The 17,500-nt window shown below is 33.9% G+C and overlaps 2 protein-coding genes across 9 annotated transcripts in view; one reads left to right on the top strand and one right to left on the bottom strand.

The window, feature by feature from the left end:
• Positions 1-17,500, bottom strand: part of Stacl (Stac-like) — a 963,585-nt gene that overhangs the window by 945,204 nt on the left and 881 nt on the right. The gene's annotated exons all lie outside the window — the stretch shown is intronic.
• Positions 496-3,974, top strand: LOC137620548 (microtubule-associated protein 6-like). Its single transcript, XM_068350785.1, has 2 exons — positions 496-559; positions 2,866-3,974. Exons 1-2 carry the CDS (start codon positions 496-498, stop codon positions 3,972-3,974), a joined length of 1,173 nt encoding a protein of 390 aa, XP_068206886.1.

Genomic DNA, 17,500 nt, shown 5'->3' with positions numbered 1-17,500 from the left:
TTAGATGAAAAAAAAAAAAAATTACATACTAAAGTCTGATGAAGTTCTCACAAGGAAAAAAATTCCCTCTTTATAGAGGGTTCCAGAAAAATTATGTGAAATATCTTAAATATTAAATCACAATAATTATTCTAAAGATAAATGTAAAGCAAAATTCACTAAAATTGTTAAAATAATATGACATATTAAATACTGAAAAATATGTTCTAAAAATCTTAAAACCTCGAAACATGACATTTGGTCCTTGGACGCTAACAACATCACTTTCTTTTTTGTTTCTTCGCGGCTATTGTTTCCATGCACCAAAGGAAACAAAAAGGCAGCGAGTCACTTGCCTCATCGACCTTTAAGGGCAAATTTGTTATGAAAAATAATGAAATCTTTGAAAACTATTGCAATTCCATTTCCTAAGATTCCAACATATTAAGAGCGATTAAACTAAGAAAAGATTAGAAAAAAAAAGGCACAGAAATCTCATATCTCATAATATCCCAGATGACTGCTATTATTATCGGCAATTTGAAGCACATCTGCATTGCGGTAATAGCATCTGCACACGGTAAAAAATCGTGGTTTTATCCTTTCTGGGAAGACTATAATAAAATCTTGGTCTTCATGGAGGGTTAGGAGCTAATGGAAGCACGATCGAATAAACTCTGCAAATAATTCCTGGGTCATCATCACTTTATTAACCTCTTCTGATTAATTTTATCTCTCCTATAATTTCAAAGCATAAATCAAGTTAATTACTGTATTGCCTTTAGATGCTGATTACCTTCAGTGCTGTAATTTTATATTACCAAATCACAATTCTTCATAGTATAAGTTTAAATTATGCTATTTTATAACGTTTATATCATACATTTGCCTGGATTTATCTCTATATTACCCTTCGATAAAAACGGTTTCCTTCAATTTCACATATCAAGAATGTCTCCGCGGTCATTAAATCTCCTCCTAGGCAATTATACAATACCTCATCGAATTAGATACTAATGTATCTATATTCTGAATTAAAACTCGAAAGGGAAACATGAAAAATTAAATACCTCTTGATACACAAGCTCTCGTTATGCAAGTAGTACACTTAAAAATTTGCATTAAAAAAAAAACCGTAAATGTCTGGCAACATTCATTCCAGAACTTTTAGTGTTTTAAAAACGGATATATTGACGTAAAGCAGTGATATTACGGTCACCAACCTGTAAAAGATAATAACAAAGTAGGGTAAAAATTAGGGTCGCCTGTCTTTTACTGAAATACGGCGGAGAACCGTATATTTTTAGAGAATTTCCTATTAAAATTTCGTTTTTTTTAACGGTGTACGTACTCCCCGACTAAATGTTGGTTTCTCTAATATGCTTCCCTCGTTCACAACACTAAGAAGAAGTACGTGATAACATTAACCAACTTTAGGTGAAGAAAGTGAGCAAGCCTTAGGTTGATATGAATATACAAAACAATAAGGAAAAGTAAATGGTGCCCCAGCTTAAAACGGAGAGACAGTTACCTTTTGAAGTGTGATATGTTATAGGAATGACATTTATTTGACTAATTTGTTGGATCATTCTACTTGAAAAATATAAAAACAGCCAACGATTCTACTCAATGGCCGTTTTCTCCAGGTTCTTTGATATATTATGCCAACATTAAAAACGGTAACAAACTGAGTTATATTTAAATAGGGACACAACGCTTTAAATTTGCTCGCGGGTTGTTTCACTCAAAACTGGTATCGTCGATATCCATTATGTCCACTTATACTTACCGAACCCAAAAAGGAAAAACAAATTACTTATGCAAACTACAGTGTAAAATGACTGGTTATAATAAAAGTAATTTTGATAATGGTATCAAAGTTCTGAGACCAGTCTTCTCATTCTAATCAAATGTTATAAGAATTGCTACGTGTTGTTGAGCACCAACCCACCTCCCTCAAAAATATGCAAAATATGAACTCGATTTCAATTGCTGACAGTCATTTGGTTGTTATGATTATTGCAAGTACAGCATCCGGTCGACCGTTTGGTTATTCATGGTCGGTAGTATGTTCTAAGCTATTTCTTATAAGAACACCGTTGTATACATTTAGATACTTTCATCAATCGGTTATAGAATCAAGGAAGGTCACTGAATTATGTTTATATATATGAAGAAGCTTCTCCATGTGCGTATAATGTTAAAGTTCATAATCCTTTTTTTACATCAGGTTGTAAGTGATGATCGCAGATGAACAAATATTCCAAGGCGTAATTAAAATATGGTATAGAATTATCTATAATTTTTACAGTTATTTATCTACAAAATTACCGTTGCTTATTCGATAAATACTGGGGCATTAAATATGACCTTTCATAATAAATTTTCAAGGTCAAATTCAGTATTAAAAAAGCCCAAATAGGTATTACAACACTAACGGAAAAACTGAAATCAATGCTAGAAAATAATGTTCAATGGCAATTCAATTCACTCGATTTTGAATATTACTAGAATAACTCTAAGCAAAACAATTCGCTATATAATTGTTTAAACAAACATATAATATAGGAACCTAAGAACAAAAAATAACCCTGCGATAAATAGAAAAAAGTTTAGGAAAGCCCAAGGAGAGTCAAATATTGGAAATAAAAAAGGAAGCAATACTATTACAAGAAAATTGCATTCGCACCAATCCCTTCATAACGACTTCTCAGACTAGCGAGGAAAAAAAATCCCGCAATTGTGGCAACTGACGCTAACTGTATTGGATACAATTATGGATCATGGACATATTCGTTGGGGGAAAAAATCTAGTAAACTTTTACGTGTCAATGAACATCGAAAAAAAAAATAGTATTAACACCAGCTAATGATATCGAAAAATAGTATCAACACCAGCTAAAGATATCGAAAAAATAGTATCTACACCAGCTAATGATATCGAAAAAGTAGTATTAACACCAGCTAAAGATATCGAAAAAATAGTATCTACACCAGCTAATGATATCGAAAAAGTAGTATTAACACCAGCTAAAGATATCGAAAAAATAGTATCTACACCAGCTAATGATATTGAAAAAGTAGTATTAACACTAGCTAAAGATATCGAAAAAATAGTATCTACACTAGCTAATGATATCGAAAAAGTATTAACACCAGCTAAAGATATCGAAAAAATAGTATCTACACCAGCTAATGATATCGAAAAAGTAGTATTAACACTAGCTAAAGATATCGAAAAAGTATTAACACCAGCTAAAGATATCGAAAAAATAGTATCTACACCAGCTAATGATATCGAAAAAGTAGTATTAACACTAGCTAAAGATATCGAAAAAATAGTATCTACACCAGCTAAGGATATTGAAAAAGTAGTATTAACACTAGCTAAAGATATCGAAAAAATAGTATCTACACTAGCTAATGATATCGAAAAAATAGTATTAACACCAGCTAAAGATATCGAAAAAGTAGTATTAACACTAGCTAAAGATATCGAAAAAATAGTATCTACACTAGCTAATGATATCGAAAAAATAGTATCTACACCAGCTAATGATATCGAAAAAGTAGCATTAACACCAGCTAAAGATATCGAAAAAATAGTATCCACACCAGCTAATGATATCGAAAAAGTAGCATTAACACCAGCTAAAGATATCGAAAAAATAGTATCTACACCAGCTAATGATATCGAAAAAGTAGTATTAACACTAGCTAAAGATATCGAAAAAATAGTATCTACACTAGCTAATGATATCGAAAAAGTAGTATTAACACCAGCTAAAGATATCGAAAAAATAGTATCTACACCAGCTAATGATAACGAAAAAGTATTAACACCAGCTAAAGATATCGAAAAAATAGTATCTACACCAGCTTATATCGAAAAAATAGTATTAACACCAGCTATTGATATCGAAAAAATATTAACACCAGCTAATGATATCGAAAAAATAGTATTAACAACAGCTATTGATATCGAAAAAAAATAATATTGATACCAGCAATATTAACATAAAAATTAACCATATCGATGATAATTACAACTCTTGATGTTTTTATAGATATCACTTAATATGTTTACTTCCATTTTCCTTCATGCTAAGTTACTTAGTCTGTAATATAATAATAAGTAAAGTTAATACAAGTAGCATTACGGGTTCCCCGTCTATCATAAGCATACTTATGCGTTGTGAACAAATTCACGCGAACAAACTCATCTGTCATCTAGTTAGCAATGAATTGTGGAACTTGAACAGACTAATTTTCCAACTAGGGTTGTAGCTTAGCAAGTAATAATAATAATAATAATAATAATAATAATAATAATAATAATAATAATAATAATAATGACCTGAAGGAATTCACCATTGATATTAATGTTATACCCTCATTTCTAATCAAGCTGGAGTCATGCAAAATCTAAAATTATTTATGAATTACATTTCGTTAACTATGAATATAATTAACTATAGTTAGCGCCATAATTGTTATTAAGAGTGTCATAATTCCTTTACATGCACTAAACTTACATAAGCAAAGAAAGCACAATCTATTTAGTGAAAAGGAAGTTTGGATTTTATAATTAAGTTGTAGGATCAGTATCCCTACACAAAATCTCTATGAAATGGCATTATTTTCAAATGTCTTTATTACGTTCAGTCACCCACCATTTTCCTATCAAAATCATTAATTTACACATTACCCTTTTTTTAATGAAAATTCCACTATCATCGCCAAGAGCTCTAACTTATTTACTTTTGAGAACCGAAGGAATTACTCACTTGTAAATTCTTGATCACATATTAACCATGCAGTAAATATGAATTCTAAACGTCAAGGTCACATATGCTAGTGTCATTGACTGCAGTTTTGAAAATGCTACCATCGGAATACTTGCATTATATCAATTAAGTCGGTGAACTATATGGCATATTCCTTTAATTTAAATGTTTGAGAATAGATAACGTACACTATTTCATGGCGCTTCTTTATGATTTCAACATTACACAACCTAAACTCTAACAAAAGTCAAAATGTTTTTGTAGTTTTACATTGTCATGAATATAACTATCTTTTCAAAAGTTCGTGGTATTTTGAGATCATAATTCCCCTACAGTAATATGGGATAAAAGGAAATGAAATGCTTGTTCAAAATTCTCTTATAATTACTACTTTACCGACGTTGTAATGAATTTTATTTACACTTACTCTTGAAATATATTTTCAAATCACTAAATAAGAACAATTATTTGCTCTCTCTCTCTCTCTCTCTCTCTCTCTCTCTCTCTCTCTCTCTCTCTCTCTCTCTCTCTCTCTCTCTCTCAGGTTTTAGTTGGTACTAAACTATAGATAACCAATGAAATCATGTTTGATTTTGAACGTAACGAGCAAAGGAACAGAGGCGGGTTTCTCTCATAAACCAGCATGGCTCTGTTGTTCTAAACAGTAAATTATGTACCTAATTGAGGTGAGTAGTCCGTGGGGGATCATAGGGCAAGAAAAAAAATACGAAATTGATTTGGCCTCCATCAAAGCAAATAACCCCTTATCATGAAAATGAGGTAATTTGCACCCTAAAGCGCGCATTCATAAAATACTCTCTCTCTCTCTCTCTCTCTCTCTCTCTCTCTCTCTCTCTCTCTCTCTCTCTCTCTCTCTCTCTCTCTCTCTCTCTCTCTCTCTCTTTCAGTCATCTTAACAGCAGATTTTACGCGAAAAAAATTATAATATAATTATGAGGTGAGGTAACATGAAACAGTTACAAAGTTATTTAACTAAATCAATAATGTCTCATACTATCGTTAAGGGTTTCAATGACTAACAACCATAAGGATATTACGAACGTAACGATTGCATTACATAGGTTATCGTACATGAGATTATTAACTGCAAGGCTATTCCTAATTAATAAAAATTATGAACTAAACTGTTTATATCATTTTTAAGAGATGACTTTATTTCTTCTATTATAAACAAAGCTGCAACTGTAACAGATAAGGAAAGTAGTCCAGTATGAAAAATTAGTAGAAAACTTAAAAACTCGCTATAAAGAGAGAATAAATAAATGTAACACAAATTAAGATACATAACATTGTCAGATAAATAACAATGCTAAAAAAGTAACAAATGCACTACGAAAATATATTTAGGTTAACTTTCTCAACAAAAAACAGTTTGCGCCAAGTTTGAACTTCTGAATTTCCACCTATTCAACGTATAGTTAGGAAGACCATTCAACAATTTTCTCACCTTCGATATAAAACTTGTAAAATACTGTGTAGTATATTGAGACTTACGAACGGAAAGGGAAGATAGTTAGAATTAATTCAAAATTGGAGTCCGCTGATGAAAAGAATTTTTGTTAAAAAAAAAAAATCCTCAACATAGACAGGTCTGCAAAAATGTAGAAATATTATCTCAATATACAGTTTTTTGTGAAATCGAGTAAGAGAAAGACCGGATTTGTTTCTCTAAATAGAATTTCCAATCAATTATGACATACAATTTTAGAGGAGTTGTATATAGTTAAAGAAAGATTATCAATGCAGAGATGTGGGTGTCGAGGAGGCACTGTCCTCAACCGATTCACAATCATACTGTGAGTTTTGTTAAGAGTTTAACTTCATGACCCATAATTTCCACCATTCACTAATTTTAGCTAGATCTCTTAATTATTAAGAGATTCATATCTACGTACAGGAGATAGAAATTATGCAAGAAGAGTAGCATCATCTGCATATGCTTGTTTTCAAGGTTAATCCACATATGTACTGTATATAGTATGAAAAGTAACGGGCCCAGAACACTAACCTGAGGAACACCAGATATCACATTCCTATACTCACTATGGTGTCCGTCTACAAGAACTATTTACAATCGATTACTTAAAAATTCTATAATGATTTTAAGAAAAGACTCACATAACCCCACTTACTTGAATGTAAAAACAAGGGCCTCATGATTAAAACAGAGGCAGCACTAAAGTCAAGGCCAGTCATACTAACTTCCTGACCACAATCGAAGGATTTCTGTACAGCGTTGGAGATTGTAAGAAGGGCATCACATACTGCAAGGCCTTCGCAAAAGCCAAATTTAGAACTAGGGAACAGATTATTACCTTCACTTTGCCTATTTAGACGTTCTGCTCTTAACATATTGGCATGAGAAAGGTTATTTTGCTGCGGCACAATTTGTTGTTTTTCCTTTGTATGTGTGTGAGCATGTGGGGAATATCAACGAGGAAAACTAAATAAATATGCCTTCACTAAACATAGCAAAACCTGTCAATACAATGGGACGAGAAACGTTATTTTGCTGTTGTAATTTTTTTTTCTTTTTCTTTTGTGTCTGACCATGTGGAAAATATCGACAACGAAAAATTGAATAATGATGTCTTCACCAAACAAGGCAAAGCTTGTCATCATAATAGCAAGAGAAAGGTTATTTTGCTGTTACACAATTCTTTTGCTTCTCCTTTGTGAGTTTGAGCATTTGGTCTATACAGATAAAGAGACAATATGAACATAGCTAAACATGTCAACAAATTAGAAAAAGAAAAGTTATTATCCTGTTGCACAATCAGTTGATTTTATTTTTTGGTGTAAACACGTGGGCAATATCAAAAAGAAAAAACAAAAGAGGTCTTCATTAAGCAAGGCAAAACCTGTCAACATAATGGCAAGAGAAATGTTATTTTTCTGTCGTACAATTTCTTGTTTTTCCTTTGTGTGCGAGCTTGGGCTCAATATCGACAAGGAAAAATAAGGATGTCTTTACTAAGCAAGGCAAAACTTGTCAACATAATAAGAGACAGAAAACACTGGCTTATTTAAAAAACCTTTTAAAATACACACATACACACACACACACACACACACACATATATATATATATATATATATATATATATATATACACTGCTGTGTACATTCTAGAAAGGAGGCGGTGAGAGAAAAGCTAAATTTCTACCGAATGTAAGCAATAACTCATCATCAACATTCCTTTCTCATTAAACTTTTTAAAAACACACTGAAAATAAAATAGATAAAATTATCTACTCCTTATCTGATGATTGCACGCACACATTCCTACTTTACACACAATACCTATTCATTGCTTAACTGTGATTTAAATAGCTTGTTGTGAGAAAGTTCACTTGATAGCATAGGAGATAACAGAAAAATTATGCAATTGATGATTCAAGCATAACACTTGACCCACTTGTTCTACAAGTCATACTAATCAAATTTTGCTGATTGGCCAATTGAAAATGCAAATGGTAGAAGTATTAGCCACCCCAAGTTCATGTTTTGCTTAGAAGCATTTGTTGTTGTCCGGAGTTACGTGATCTAGATATAGATTCCTATGTTTTCAAGTCTACTGAAGTAAGTTTTTATGTTTATAAGGCACACTGACACATTTTCCCCAAGAACTTACTGTTTATAAAGTACACTGAAACATATGATTCAAGATTTTATTGTTTGGAGAGCCCACCTACATATATTTTTTTTCTATCTAAATTTTTCATAACAGATCCGTGGTAAACCACGTTGGCTCGTTGGCCAAACTAGATGAATGTAGCACGCAAGACCTACAGATAGAGTTGGTAGCACCTGAACAGAAAGCTCATCCGTGACACGAATCCTTTTCACATATTGTATCATTTAATCTTATCTTGGACCCACTCTAGCTCTTCTTAGATAGAGAGGCCCGTCCTTTCTCACACGTCTATTACTTAATCTATAAAAAACATTCCCATGCCTTCCTTTCCTCCTTCTTCGTAGGACTAAGGAATTGTATATTTTTCCCTCGAGTCTACTGTCGTCTATTCTTACCGCATGACCAGAAAACCTCAAAATACTCACCCAATCAATTCTTCTTATACCACGAATACAATGAAAAAAAATCTTCTCTCGAGTACTTTAACCTTTTCTCATTCATACGCAATAAACATTCATATATCACCTCCATAGGGTAAGATGGTTCGACAATCCTTTCAAATATTCCAACCTTGGTTTCCAAAGATAATTCGAGTCTCTAACTATTCTTTAACACTCACCCTGCTATCTTTATGTCTTTCCTAATCAGGGATTCAACTCTTCTCTTAACGTGCAATTATCTCTTGTAATTAGTATTTATTCTCGAACACTTCTATAAATCAACCATTTTCACTCTTCCAAGATTCATACTGACATAACCTGGTGTACCATCATTAACTTCTCTTACTAACATTTACTCCAACTATACTATCAAATCCTTTGGCAAATTTCAGCAGTTCCTTTTCATTGACCCCAATCAGCACAATATATTTGAAATCGTGAAAGTGTTCGTGTTTTAACAAGACAAATTTTACAGCGGCTTTGTGATAGTACTGCTTATATCGATGAGTATTATAAAGGAAGATGTGAATTTAACAATGCTGATTAAAAAACTTTTATACACAGATACGAAGACAACGTGTGAATTTCAAGGCATCATACTTCATTCTACACTCACACAGCATTTACACTGCAACCGAAAACATCCTATTCAACAGGTTAATATTGAACACGCACATATCTTCAACTATAAACAAACTGAAATCCTAGGATTTGTTTCATAAACAACAATAAAATCCTATTGGTGACATCCTATTTACATTGATGTACCAAATAGGCTATGAGCATGTTTATTCTAAAATCACGCTATTGGTGAGAGAGAGAGAGAGAGAGAGAGAGAGAGAGAGAGAGAGAGAGAGAGAGAGAGAGAGAGAGAGAGAGAGAGAGAGAGAATGGGTAGGGGATTTTAACTAAAGTAAGCATCATTTCATAATATTTCACGAGTCACGGTCTTATTCTTGCATTATATCTTTGATATTCATATCCTTATTTTCAAGCCTTAAAAAAATCATACGACTTTGTCAACGATGATTGAACCATAAATTTTAGGAAATATATGCAATTAAATGCTGAGAAATTGATATTTTACCTCTTATAAATAGTCAGACCATCGAGGTCGACATGCAATAAAATTCCCATAAAAATATTCAACAGTTGTTCAGCGAAAGTAATTCATACGTATTGTAGTACTGAACGTATAAACTAAGTAGGATAAAATGCCCTTAGGTACAGCATATTCAATTAAAGATTTCTCGTATTCTGCTTCATTCGCTTCAGCATTGGGTCAAATAAAAGAATATGTGATGGGTAAACTTTGTTGCCACTGCTCACTTCTTTTGCACTGGTTTGAACTGTACCCGTAATTGAGACTTGAATTTAATTAATCAAAAATGTTTCCCAATTTTAAAAGTAAAACAGCATTTGAGTGATGTACAGAACGTACGAATTTCTAAACCTCATTCAGGCAACAGAAATAATGGAAGGTATTCATAAAAATTAAGGATATCCTTGTAAGCATAAGGTAAAGTACAAGGTAATTCTCTGAAGCAAAAGGTAGAAGTATAAGCAAATCTTTCTTTCCATATTCATAATGATTACCTTTTACTTGCGAGGATATCCTCCAAGCAGAAGTAAAAGGTTGACTCGTGTTTCGAGAGCGCTTAGTTACATGTTGGAACTTGTAAGATTTCATTTGTGCTGTCAAGATAAGAAAGAGTTTAGTATTTATAATACGTATTTAATGCCCTGTTTTTACTTGTATTTAATTAAGTTTACGCATCAGAAAGAACACAGACGCCGCCGCGCCTTCCCCAAAGCCTCGCTGGCAACATCTATCCACCACCCCTTGCATTAGAAGTTCTTTGACCTCTTTTTAGCTCCCCCACCACTTGCATTAGAAGTTCTTTGACCTCTTTTTAGCTCCCACACCCCTTGCATTAGAAGTTCTTTGACCTCTTTTTAGCTCCCAAACCCCTTGCATTAGAAGTTCTTTGACCTCTTTTTAGCTTCCCCACCCATTGCATTAAAAGTTCTTTGACCTCTTTTTAGCTCCCACACTCCTTGCATTAGAAGTTCTTTGACCTCTTTTTAGCTCCCACACCCCTTGCATTAGAAGTTCTTTGACCTCTTTTTAGCTCCCACACCCCTTGCATTAGAAGTTCTTTGACCTTTTTTTAGCTCACCCACCCCATGCATTAGAAGTTCTTTGACCTCTTTTTAGCTCCCCCACCCCTTGCATTAGAAGTTCTTTGGCCTCTTTTTAGCTCCCCCACCCCTTGCGTTAGAAGTTCTTTGGCCTCTTTTTAGCTCCCACACCCCTTGCATTAGAAGTTCTTTGACCTCTTTTTAGCTCTCCCACCCCTTGCATTAGAAGTTCTTTGACCTCTTTTTAGCTCCCTCACCCTTTGCATTAGAAGTTCTTTGCCCTCTTTTTAGCTCCCACACCCCTTGCATTAGAAGTTCTTTGACCTCTTTTTAGCTCCCACCCCCCTTGCATTAGAAGTTCTCTGACCTCTTTTTAGCTTCCACACCCCTTGCAATAGAAGTTCTTTGGCCTCTTTTTAGCTCCCACACCCCTTGCATTAGAAGTTCTTTGACCTCTTTTTAGCTCCCGCACCACTTGCATTAGAAGTTCATTGACCTCTTTTTTAGCTCCCACACCCCTTGCATTAGAAATTCTTTGACCTCTCTTTATAACTCCCACACCTCTAGCATTAGAAGTTCTTTGACCTCTTTTTAGCTCCCACACCTCTAGCATTAGAAGTTCTTTGACCTCTTTTTAGCTCCCACACCTTTAGCATTAGAAGTTCTTTGATTTCTTTTTAGCTCCCACACCTCTAGCATTAGAAGTTCTTTGACCTCTTTTTAGCTCCCACCCCCCTTGCGTTAGAAGTTCTTTGACCTCTTTTTAGCATCCCCACCCCTTGCATTAGAAGTTCTTTGACCTCTTTTTAGCTTCCCCACCCCTTGCATTAGAAGTTCTTTGACCTCTTTTTAGCTTCCACACCCCTTGCATTAGAAGTTCTTTGACCTCTTTTTAGCTCCCACACCTCTAGCATTAGTAGTTCTTTGACCTCTTTTTAGCTCCCACACCTCTAGCATTAGAAGTTCTTTGACCTCTTTTCAGCTGCCTTATCTCAAGCATTAGAAGTTCTTTGACCTCTCTTTATAGCTTCCACACCTCCAACATTAGAAGTTCTTTGACCTCTCTCTTTAGCTCCCACACTTCTAGCATTAGAAGTTCTTTGACATATATTTCTAGGTTCCATACTTTTAGCGTTAGAGGGTCTTCGATCTGTATTTTGAGGTGCTTTACTTCTAGCATTAGAGGCTCTCTATTTTTAGGTGTCTTACCTCTGGCATTAGAGGCTCCTCTTCACTGTTCTCTCCTGTCTTCTAGTTTTCAAGATCTTCTTTCATTAGATTATCTGTTTCTTTCGAGATTTCATTGTCTCTTTTTCTTAGTTCGTCAGTATCCTTCTAGATTTCAAAAGAGATTTCAGTGCCGCGAGTACTCACTTCGTCAGATTCCTCAGGGAAATCGAAGGCATTTATTCTTTACCTATCTGGGCAATAAGTAAAGAGATGAATACTATCGATTTCTCCGCATAAACTATCATGCCAAAGTAAATGACGAGCAACCTGATATATTTACCAATGTCGTCTGGATATGTCCTTACTTCAATGGCGAATTTTGGGACAATCCTGTTGAAGAACTACACGTCACTCGCCGTTCAGTTGAACCATTCTGCCTCCATCCTCATTCCCCGCAATCCGTTTTTGCACCGATACAAAGCCTCGTACTTTTTCCAAGAGTCTCCTTTAATAAGACATCGTCGCAAAAGCCCAAGCAAAGGATCCTTCAAGGCGCATACATTATGATTTTCAAAGCTCAGCTGCCAACGGAAGATCCCGTGTCTTTCTATAGGTCGGGCGATATAAAACGAACGATCGGCAACTTCGGCAGCAATCAAAACCATCTGTAGTTGATGGTGTTCCGAAGACGTAACACATAATTCTTACCGGCAGCTTCCTATTCCGCCAGAACGCGATCTCTGTGAGTTAAGTGAAATCCTTCTCCCAGTCATCAACTCATTTCCTCTTACTCCTATTGACGCGCAATTCCTTCGTTAGATTTCGCCAGCTACATACAGATCATGTGAGGTGTTGCAGGCTACGTTTGAAAAAATGAAGATCAGGTCTTCAGAAGTCATTTGAAGCTCGGGGAGTTGTTCAGGACTGCTCCTGGAAATTTAAGTTCTGGAGTCATTCAGAAATCCATGTTAAGTATACGGCTATGTCCTTTGAAGACTTTTGGAAATTCGGGAAAGTTTTCTTCCAAAACCGTTCTGAGATTCCGTTCTGGAGGCATTCAGAATTCCATGCTAAGTCTATGGCTATTTTTTCTGAAGCCATTTGGAAATCCGGGAAAGTTTTCTTCCGATACCGTTCTGAGATTCCGTTCTGGAGGCATTCAGAATTCCATGCTAAGTCTATGGCTATTTCTTCTGAAGCCATTTGGAAATCCGAGAAGATTTTCTTCCGAATTCTTTTAGGACTCGCGAAAAATTCCATTCTTGTTTTATAACAACAACAACAACAACAACAATAATAATAATAATAATAATAATAATAATAATAATAAACTACGTGATTTGATTTATGGATTTGAGTTGAAAAGCTTTGAAGACGCTAAACGCTCAACTTTGCAGTTTGAAGGAAACTTTAAGATACCCGGACGAAGGGGGAAGGGTAATTGGGGTTTAAAGCAAACCGAATTGAAATAGCTGATTTCAGCTAAATTATTTCAGGTTTGGGATTTAGAACAATCTATTTCTGGTACGAATCGATATATAGATATAGATATATATATATATATATATATATATATATATATATATATAGTTTATATATGTGTATATACATGTATGTATATAAGCTTTTGCAGTCTATGAATATTCTGTGTATATATGTATATTTATACGATGTATATAGATACATATATATACATACATATACATATATATACTATATATATATACATATATATATATATATATACATACATATACATATATATTATATATATATATATATATATATAAACTATATTTATATATTATATGAATACAGTATATTTGCATGTACTATACACACACACACACACCCACATATATATATATATATATACATATATATATATATATATACATACATACATACATACATACATATATACTGTTTGTACATACATACATCCCTAAATACAGCAGCCTTCGAATTCTCCCAACTGTTTATATATGCAAAAGCAAATGTAAAATGCATATCACCAAGTTATGGCTTGACTTTGATATTTCATCGAGATTCCAGGTGTGGACAAGATATCTGTCCGCAAGCCACTGTACATTTTGTTCTTCAAAACGGAATAACATCTTGAAATCACGATCAAGTGTGGGTAAACGGGGCATGTATTGTTTAACATGCCTCACATCCACAAAATCTGCCATCGTGCTGAGAATCGGACAGAACAACCTTTCTCTTCGAACTGCAGTCTGCTACTGACCAGACTCGGCTTTTTCGAAGCACATGCTCTTTATATGAAGTAAAGGGTCTTCTTTATGTATAACCATTTACTTTTATGTGATTATAAGGATATGCTTTTGCTCTAAAAGTAGAAGCTTTTGCTTGAAATGTTTATGAATACAAGTAGAAGGATTTCCTTCATATTTTGCAAGTATAAGCATATCCTTTTCTTTATGAATACCGCCCATTAAGTGAAGACGGGCAGTAACTTTTTTTTTTTTTTTTTTTTTTTGAGAGAGAGAGAGAGAGAGAGAGAGAGAGAGAGAGAGAGAGAGAGAGAGAGAGAGAGAGAGAGAGAGAGCATGATCTAATTGATGAAATACCAGAATTATATTACTTGCTGCAAATTCGTTGCTGTAAAAAGAAAAAGGAAAGGTTACCGCAGATGTGAATTCCGACCGTTTCATAAAGGTTGTTAAACGTCACCTTCAATTCTGGAAGGAAATGGGTTTACCTCTACACCGATTTGAATGTTAAGACAGATGACTGGTGTATTAATTTGTTATGAATATTCCACTCGATACTAAACCAACTTTGACGGACATATCACCAAATGCTATCACGGACCAGTTTAATATGAAGTTCAATAATTGTTATTAAATACAAATTGATGAAGAACAAATTTTGACAGGCTATTAATTCTCCTGAGAGAGAAGATTTAGAGTTTTGAATAACATGAACCATGGACCACGTATCAACGAACCTTGGATATTCGAATTAAAAAAACCAATTAATTGTCATTATCCTAATGTCCAGCGACGAGATAAGGAAACTCTCATAGAAATAATTTAATGCTACTGCAACGTTGGGTCAGTAATGCATTCCGATGAGTGGCCAGCTTATAGATGTTGAAATAATATTGTATTGGCTACCGTCATGAAATGACCAATCATCAACAAAACTACGTACAGTATATTCTACCTCAGCGTTTTATAATGATTGAACGCTCGTGGGTAGATGCCAAGATCGAGACTTTAAAGAGAGAGCTCCTACTCAACTATTTCAGTCACATTTCGACGATTAATTTTGGAGTACTTAAAAAAAAATTATGACATGTTCACTGCTTTCTTAAGTTATATTATACTGTATACTGAAGTAAATACTTTTAAATTTTGTTCTTACGGCTATTTGTTTATTAACCCTTTTTAATATAAAAAATGACTGAGCATTATACTACTTGGTCTTATTTTCAAATATGTTAATGCTACTATTTTCTGTACTTTTATCAGTTTCATAAACTTTTCAATCATACTGAGTTCCTCAACTTTATTCATATCGGTGGGTGGGACACTATTATTAAAACAAAAACTTGAGTGTCGACCACATACTATAATAGTACCAATATTATTTCTTCCAACAGATAAACTATATTATGATATATACAACGAGAGAGAGAGAGAGAGAGAGAGAGAGAGAGAGAGAGAGAGAGAGAGAGAGAGAGAGAGAGAGAGAGAGAGACTTAATAGAATACATTAAGTAGAAATTCCTGGTTACGCCTAACACTCTAATCATAACAAATCCCAGCTCGGTGAAGTAGCCAGACACAAAGCCATACCTGAGAGAATATGTAAATTACCCGTTATCTTGAGACACCAGGCGCGTTTACTTAGCTTCTTTACCAATGGAAGCTTTTCCTTCCATTAAAAAGATAATCTAGTAACCGTGAAATAAAAAACAAGAAAAGACTCAATCCACGATTAACACATTACAGAACCTGATGACTACATATGCGTATTACAAGAATAAATAATGAAGTTAAGAACATAATCTTACTAAATTTTGATTCCTCAAATTGATGGACAAATAAAAGAAATAAGAAATAACATTCTAGTTTCAAGTTTTTAAAGGCGAAATTGAAAATTTTAATTAGAATGGAGCATAAATCTGTCGCATGATAGAAAAGATAAAACGTGGCTGATAAGATATCTAATCGAAAGAAGTTTTTACTTCCCTGCTTGAAAGGTAGGTTGCCTATTCCAATTGTCAAGGAAAATTGTCATTACTTTTGTTACGAAGAAAATCCTGCCGTTAAGGATTCACCGACTTTTTAAATTTAAAATAACACAGCAGAGACCCTATGGATATCTAAAAGAAAGTGTCTGGCCGCTCACTTCTCTGATGATTCACTTCCGTAATTAATCCCGTTTTTTCAATACGTTACTTTCATACAAACATCGCCGCATTTCTCCACATCAGAAATAAATAAGACCCCTGCCATTCACTACTGAGGAATCTGAAACATAATAGCCATAAAAGGTCATTGTCATCCCATGAGTTGACCATCACCATTTAAACAATTTACCTTAAAAATTGTCGCATACGCCAAATTAGATGGAAATATTGATAATTATTTTTTTTCTATATTTCTATGATACATGTTCCAAGGCGTTCCATTTTTATCGTCTGCCTAAGCTGAAGACTCATTTAATTGGAGGCACTTACATCTTTGCCTTTTTCAATGTTTCCTTGAATTCAGTATTCTCAAACCGGAACTCTACCCTAACCCCTGTACCTCCAGTCTTGGGTATGAGTTTACTTGCTTGAAGACACTCAGAAAAAGATTCTTTCCTTGATTATCTTTTTATTTTTTGTTTTCTGGCTTCCTTTTGAGAATTCCTTATTGATAATATAATTTTCTTTTATAAACCAAAATCTATCAAACTCTTTATATATCTGAATGGTTAATACAGTTCTGTATTTTTTTCCTTATTAGCATTATGCATTAATAAATTCTATTGCCAGTTCTAATCCATTCTTCTTTTTTCTCTCTTTGTTTTCATCTAATAAGTACGTTTCATTCTTTATAATATTCTGCAAACGTAATGGCCTTTTGGCCAGTTCCATAAGGGTGTATATTCCATATGAATAATTATAATGAAACTAACATACAAGCACTGACGATAGTTAATGATGCCGAGATGATGCGTGTTGAAAATAACTTGTAATAAAATTAAAGGTAATGAATATAATGTTAATTATTCGCGGCTACTAGATTCTTTATTGAGATGAAAGGATTATGTATTTAGAAAAGTATCATATAAAACAATTTGAGCTCA

The sequence above is a fragment of the Palaemon carinicauda genome, chromosome 2 (genome assembly GCF_036898095.1).
Source record: "Palaemon carinicauda isolate YSFRI2023 chromosome 2, ASM3689809v2, whole genome shotgun sequence".
Lineage (NCBI taxonomy): Eukaryota > Metazoa > Arthropoda > Malacostraca > Decapoda > Palaemonidae > Palaemon > Palaemon carinicauda.
Note: the sequence above shows the minus strand (reverse complement) of the source record. Positions and strands in the feature narration are given on the sequence as shown.